Source organism: Heptranchias perlo, unplaced genomic scaffold, assembly GCF_035084215.1.
Source record: "Heptranchias perlo isolate sHepPer1 unplaced genomic scaffold, sHepPer1.hap1 HAP1_SCAFFOLD_324, whole genome shotgun sequence".
Lineage (NCBI taxonomy): Eukaryota > Metazoa > Chordata > Chondrichthyes > Hexanchiformes > Hexanchidae > Heptranchias > Heptranchias perlo.
In genome coordinates, this window is record NW_027139336.1 from 5,257 (window position 1) to 11,896 (window position 6,640).

A 6,640-nucleotide genomic window follows, 5' to 3' on the forward strand; every position below is an offset into this window, starting at 1 on the left:
ACCCGGGGGGTGCAGGGACAGAGAGACCCGGGGGGGTGCAGGAACAGAGAGACCCGGGGGGTGCAGGAACAGAGAGACCCGGGGGGTGCAGGGACAGAGAGACCCGGGGGGTGCAGGAACAGAGAGACCCGGGGGGTGCAGGGACAGAGAGACCCGGGGGGTGCAGGGACAGAGAGACCCGGGGGGTGCAGGGACAGAGAGACCCGGGGGGGTGCAGGGACAGAGAGACCCGGGGGGTGCAGGGACAGAGAGACCCGGGGGGTCGGAACAGAGAGACCCGGGGGGTGCAGGAACAGAGAGACCCGGGGGGTGCAGGGACAGAGAGACCCGGGGGGTGCAGGGACATAGAGACCCGGGGGGGGTGCAGGGACAGAGAGACCCGGGGGGTGCAGGGACAGAGAGACCCGGGGGTGCAGGGACAGAGAGACCCGGGGGAGTCGGAACAGAGAGACCCGGGGGGTGCAGGAACAGAGAGACCCGGGGGGTGCAGGGACAGAGAGACCCGGGGGGTGCAGGGACAGAGAGACCCGGGGGGTGCAGGGACAGAGAGACCCGGGGGGTCGGGACAGAGAGACCCGGGGGGTGCAGGGACAGAGAGACCCGGGGGGGTCGGAACAGAGAGACCCGGGGGGTGTCGGAACAGAGAGACCCGGGGGGTGCAGGAACAGAGAGACCCGGGGGGTGCAGGGACAGAGAGACCCGGGGGGTGCAGGGACAGAGAGACCCGGGGGGTGCAGGGACAGAGAGACCCGGGGGGTGCAGGAACAGAGAGACCCGGGGGGTGCAGGAACAGAGAGACCCGAATGGCCACCTCCTGTGTTTCTATGATTGTAATTCCTCTTTCACACTCAGGAGCTCACTGCCTGCTCTCCATTAACCTGATCCGTGATAGCAGCAGCTGAGAGCTGTGTCCCAGAGAGTACAGACCGCACAATGGCTGATTCAGGAAGCTTGAATCTTATCACAAGGTTTTCTCCTTCCCTCAGGCATGGAAATTGTGAGATTGCCTGAAGGGAAATGAGCTGAAGCTGTACTAAGAAAGGCCGGCCGGGGATGTTCCAACTCATTCCGTGCTGTGCAACCCAAGAACTCCCATTCACAGAACGACATGGACTTCCCATTTCAGAGAACACGGGAATGGAGGGACAATTACACGGGAACACTTTCATTGTTGGTGAAGGGGGAAGTTCCAGGGAGCCTTTGTATCACTGACTCTGTGCAGTTCCACACTATATAAAGCCATGGTGACCGTGAGTTAACAGCTCACTCCTTACCTCAGACCCAATCTCCAATACTCAGAGCTTCCAACTTGGGAAAAGTACAAGATGAAGACAGCACTGTGGGTGGCCGCTGTTTTGTGCTCACTGATGATCTGCTCTATCCAGGATTCTGCTGCTGCACCAGGTAAGAGATGGGTCCTTATTCTCAATATTCGACTACAACCTGACAATTAACAAAACTCTGCAAAAACATGGGACAAACCCACTGCAGGTTTCTATCGACTGCTTGTGTATTTAATAGTCCTCAGCTGTAATTGCTCTCCACACTCTGTTCAAAGCAAGCTCCTGAGTGTGAAACAGGAATTACAATCATAGAAGCTCAGAAGGAGGCCATTCAGCCCCTCGGGCCTGTGCTGGCTCTCTGAAAGAGCTATCCAATTAATGCCACTCCATGCTCTTTCCTCATCGTCCTGCAAACTTTTCCTTTTCAAGGATTTATCCAATTCCCTTTTGAAAGTTATTATTGAATCTGCTTCCACCGCCCTTTCAGGCAGTGAATTCCAGATCATCACAACTCACTGAGTAAAAAAATTCTCCTCATCTCCCCCCTGGTTCTTTTGCCAATTATCCTGAATCTGTGTCCTCTGGTTACTGACCCTCCTGTCAGTGGAAACATTTTCTCCCAATCTACTCTGTCAAAACCCCTCAGTATTTTGATCACCTCTGTCAAGTCTCCCCTTAACCTTCTCTGCTCTCAGGAGAACAATCCCAGCTTCTCCAGTCTCTCCACATAACTGAAGTCCCTCATCCCTGGACCATTCCAGTAAATCTCCTCTGCACCCTCCCCAAGGCCTTGTCATCCTTCCTAAACTGTGGAGCCCAGAATTGGACACAATCCTCCAGCTGAGACCTAACCAGTGAATTATAAAGGTTTAACATAACCTCCTTGTTTTTGTATTCTATGCCTCTATTGATAGGGCCCAGGGTCATGTGTACTTTTTTAACAGCATTCTCAACTTGTCCTGTCACCATCAAAGATTTGTGTACATTCACCCCCAGGTCCTGTTCCTGCACCCACCTTAAAATTGGGGCTCACAGAAATGGCAAATGAATTTGAATATGGATAATTGTGAGGTGGTTCATTTTGGTAGGAGGAATCAGGAGGTCACATACTCCTTGGATAATAAGAGTCTAGATGGGATAGAGGAGCAAAGGGATCGAGGGGGACTGATACACAAATCACTAAAAGTAGTAACACGGGTTAATAAGGCCATAAAAAGGCAAATCAAGCACTGGGGTTCATTTCTAGAGGGATAGAATTGAAAAGCAGAGAAGTTATGTTAAACTTGTATAGAACCTTGTTAGACCACACTTGGAGTATTGTGAACAGTTCTGGTCTCCATATTATAGAAAGGATATCGAGACACCGGAGAAGGTGCAAATAAGATTTACTGGATAATACCAGAACTGAGAGGTTATACCTATCAGGAAAGATTGAACAGGCTGGGGCTCTTTGCTCTAGAAAAGAGAAGACCGAGGGGAGACCTGCTCGAGGTCTTTAAGATTATGAAAGGGTTTGATAGGGTGGACGTAGTGAAGATATTTTAACTTGTGGGGGAGACAACGACTAAGGGCCATTAATATAAGATAAGATCGAAATCCAATGAGGAAATGAGGAGAAATTCTTTGCCCAGAGAGTGGTTAGAATGGGGAACCACAAGGAGTATTTGAGACGAATGGTATCGATACATTGAAGGGGAATCTGGATCAACACATGAGGGAGAAAGGAATAGAAGGATATGCTGATAGGGTGAGATGAAATAGGGAGGGAGGAGGCTCGTGGGGAGTATAAACAGTGGTTGGGCCGAATGGCCTGTTTCTGTGTAATTGTGTGTAAATAAATGGAGAATAATGTTGCTATCAGTGAGAATCTGCAGTGATATCCATCAGTATTTAACTGTCTCCATTCCTCCCTCTCACACCAGGTGGTATTGTAACATTCGAATGCTGTGAGAGTTTTAAGACCACTCGTATTCCTCATAAAAGACTTGCAAACTACAAGAGAACAATTGGCTGCTCCACTCCCGCCATTATGTAAGTTTTTAAAGGTATAGATTCGGAGTGTGGTTAAATCTAAGGTTTGGAGTTGGTGTCTGCAATGCTCCAATAATCACATCTCATTCCTCTGTTTCAGTTTTACAAACAAACGTCACGTGAAAATTTGCATCAAAGCGAGTGAGAAATGGGTTCAAACCGCAGTGGAATATCTGGAAAAGAGACTGAAGAATGGAAGGAATGGAGCAAAGAAGTGATTCAAAGCTCAGCACTTTTAAACCATTTCAAATGCCTGAGTGTGGAAGTGGTGTGATATTCTGCTGGGTCAGAGGCAGAATGGAGAAAATGTTTCAGGACTGGCTCCACAATCCCATTCTCTGATCATTTGTATTTCTCCACTTTATGTGATCATTAATACGAAAGATTCTTGGTGGGAACGAACTTTCCCCGTGTAAACTACAATCGGCAATAGTGATAAAGCAAGATGGTGTAACTGTATAAATGTGTGTCCAAGTTAATAACAAAGACTGGGGGACGAATGGGACTGAGCGAGGGCAGTTTTCCATCACTGAACATCCCATCTCAAGAAAGATCAGTTGGGTGAAGTTCAGTGAAGATAATCTCTTCCAACATTTAACTGGTGTTTGGTCCCTCCGACCCCCGACTGCACTGGGCCAGGGAGCAGAGGGACAAAGCCGCAACACCCACACTCACAACCGGGGGTGCTGAGAGGGGCCAGACATTGGGAGTGGGGCCAGACACTGGGAGTGGGTCCAGAGATTGGGAGAGGGGCCAGACATTGGGAGAGGGCCAGACATTGGGAGAGGGGAACAGACATTGGGAGTGGAGCCAGACACTGGGAGTGGGGCCAAACACTGGGAGAGGGGACCAGAGATTGGGAGAGGGGCCAGACATTGGGAGTGGGGCCAGACACTGGGAGTGGGGCCAAACACTGGGAGAGGGGCCAGACACTGGGAGAGGGGCCAGTCAATGGGAGAGGGGCCAGTCAATGGGAGAGGGGAACAGACAATGGGAGTGGGGCCAGAGATTGAGAGAGGGGCCAGAAACTGGGAGTGGGGCCAGAAACTGGGAGTGGGGCCAGAAACTGGGAGTGGGGCCAGAAACTGGGAGTGGGGCCAGACATTGGGAGAGGGTCCATACATTGGGAGAGGGGCCAGACATTGGGAGAGGGGCCAGACATTGGGAGAGGGGCCAGACATTGGGAGAGGGGCCAGACAATGGGAGTGGGTCCAGACATTGAGAGAGGGGCCAGACATTGGGAGAGGGGCCAGTCATTGGGAGAGGGGCCAGACAATGGGAGCAAGGCCAGTCATTGTGAGCAAGGCCAGTCATTGGGCGGGGGACCAGACATTGGGAGAGGGGCCAGACATTGGGAGTGGGACCAGACATCGGGAGAGGGACCAGACATCGGGAGAGGGACCAGACATCGGGAGAGGGACCAGACATCGGGAGAGCGGCCAGACATCGGGAGAGAGGCCAGACATCGGGAGAGGGGCCAGACATTGGGAATAAGGCCAGTCATTGGGAGGGGGACCAGACATTGGGAGGGGTACCAGACATTAGGAGGGGGACCAGACATTGGGAGGGGTACCAGACATTGGGAGGGGTACCAGACATTGGGAGTGGGGCCAGACATTGGGAGTGGATCCAGACATTGGGAGGGGTACCAGACATTGGGAGAGGGTCCAGACATTGGGAGGGGTACCAGACATTGGGAGAGGGGCCAGACATTTGGAGAGGGTCCAGACATTTGGAGGGGGACCAGACATTGGGAGAGGGTCCAGACATTGGGAGGGGGACCAGACATTGGGAGGGGGACCAGACATTGGGAGGGGGACCAGACATTGGGAGGGGGACCAGACATTGGGAGTGGGGCCAGACATTGGGAGAGGGTCCAGACATTGGGAGTGGGGCCAGACATTGGGAGTGGGGCCAGACATTGGGAGTGGGGCCAGACATTGGGAGTGGGGCCAGACATTGGGAGTGGGGCCAGACATTGGGAGTGGGGCCAGACATTGGGAGTGGGGCCAGACATCGGGAGGGGGACCAGACATTGGGAGGGCAGGTCCCAGGCACATTGTGAGTGCAATGCCTGAGGACAGGAACTGAGGGCACATCCTGAGGGCAGGTCCTGAGGCTGCATTTACAGGAGAGTAAAATGGAGAATATTGAAATTAAATAATTTGATCCTGAATGGAAAATGTCCCCAGGTTGGGTGTGAAGCTGCTCTTTGGGATCAGTGGGACAGATTCCCATTCCATCCAGTAATCCTGGGAATCGCTGTGTTCAGATTCCATTGATAATCTCTGTGCTTTTATTATTCACACTCGTCACTTCCCTCATTGATTCGCTGATTTCTCAGCTCCTGATTTTTATGAATTGAAACTGCGGCCGTGAAATAAAGGAGATTTTTGAAGATTAATCCTGTTGTCGGTCGGTCTGTGAGCAGCCTCCCTCTTCCTTTGTATTAAACAGACAAACCCGTCAGACTTTCATCACATGATTCTTAGTAAGTTCTTGCATTGGTCACTTTCCATTCATATATTTACACAGCGTGAGCTGATTGGCCGAGAATTACATGGAATTTCCAGCACAGAAACAGGCCATTCGGCCCGACAGGTCCATGCTGGTGTTTATGCTCCACACGAGCCTCCTCCCTCCCTACTTCATCTCACCCTTTCAGCAGATCCTTCTATCCTTTCTCCCTCATGTGTTTATCCAGCTTCCCCTTAAAACCATCGATACCATTCACCTCAACTACTCCTTGTGATAGTGAGTTCCACATTCTGACCTCTCTCTGGGTAAAGAGGTTTCTCCTGAATTCCTTATTGGATTTATTAGTGACTATCTTATATTTTATGGCCCTAGTTTTGTACTCCCCCACAAGTGGAAACATCTCCTCTCCATCTAACCTTTTGAATCCCTTCATCATTTTAAAGACCTCGATCAGGTCAGCCCTCAGTCTTCTCTTTTACAGAGAAAAGAGCCCCAGCCTGTTCAGTCTTTCTTGATAGTTGGACCCTCTCAGTTCCAGTAACATTCTCGTGAATCTTTTTTGCAGCTTCTCCAGTGCCTCTGTGTCCTTTCTATAAGATGGAGAGCAGAACTGTTCACAATACTCCGACCATTGTCTAACCAAGGTTCTGCACAGGACCTTCCCTTCGAAATCCGTGCTGACTATTCTTTATTCGATTTTCAGTTTCCACATGTTTTTCTATTCCATCTTTGAGTAAAGCTCCCATTACCTTTCCCACCACCGACGTTAAGCTAACTGGTCTATAGTTCCCTGGACTTGTTCTATCTCCCTTTTTAAATATAGGAATCACATGAGCTGTCCACCAGTC

General features: G+C 50.9%; 1 protein-coding gene across 1 annotated transcript; it reads left to right on the forward strand.

Moving 5' to 3' along the window:
- The first annotated feature begins 1,253 nt into the window (after window positions 1-1,253).
- Window positions 1,254-3,777, forward strand: LOC137311307 (eotaxin-like). The gene is made up of 3 exons (XM_067978596.1): window positions 1,254-1,404; window positions 3,206-3,314; window positions 3,415-3,777. Exons 1-3 carry the CDS (start codon window positions 1,326-1,328, stop codon window positions 3,530-3,532), a joined length of 306 nt encoding a protein of 101 aa, XP_067834697.1. The 5' UTR covers window positions 1,254-1,325; the 3' UTR covers window positions 3,533-3,777.
- Window positions 3,778-6,640: the final 2,863 nt, after the last annotated feature.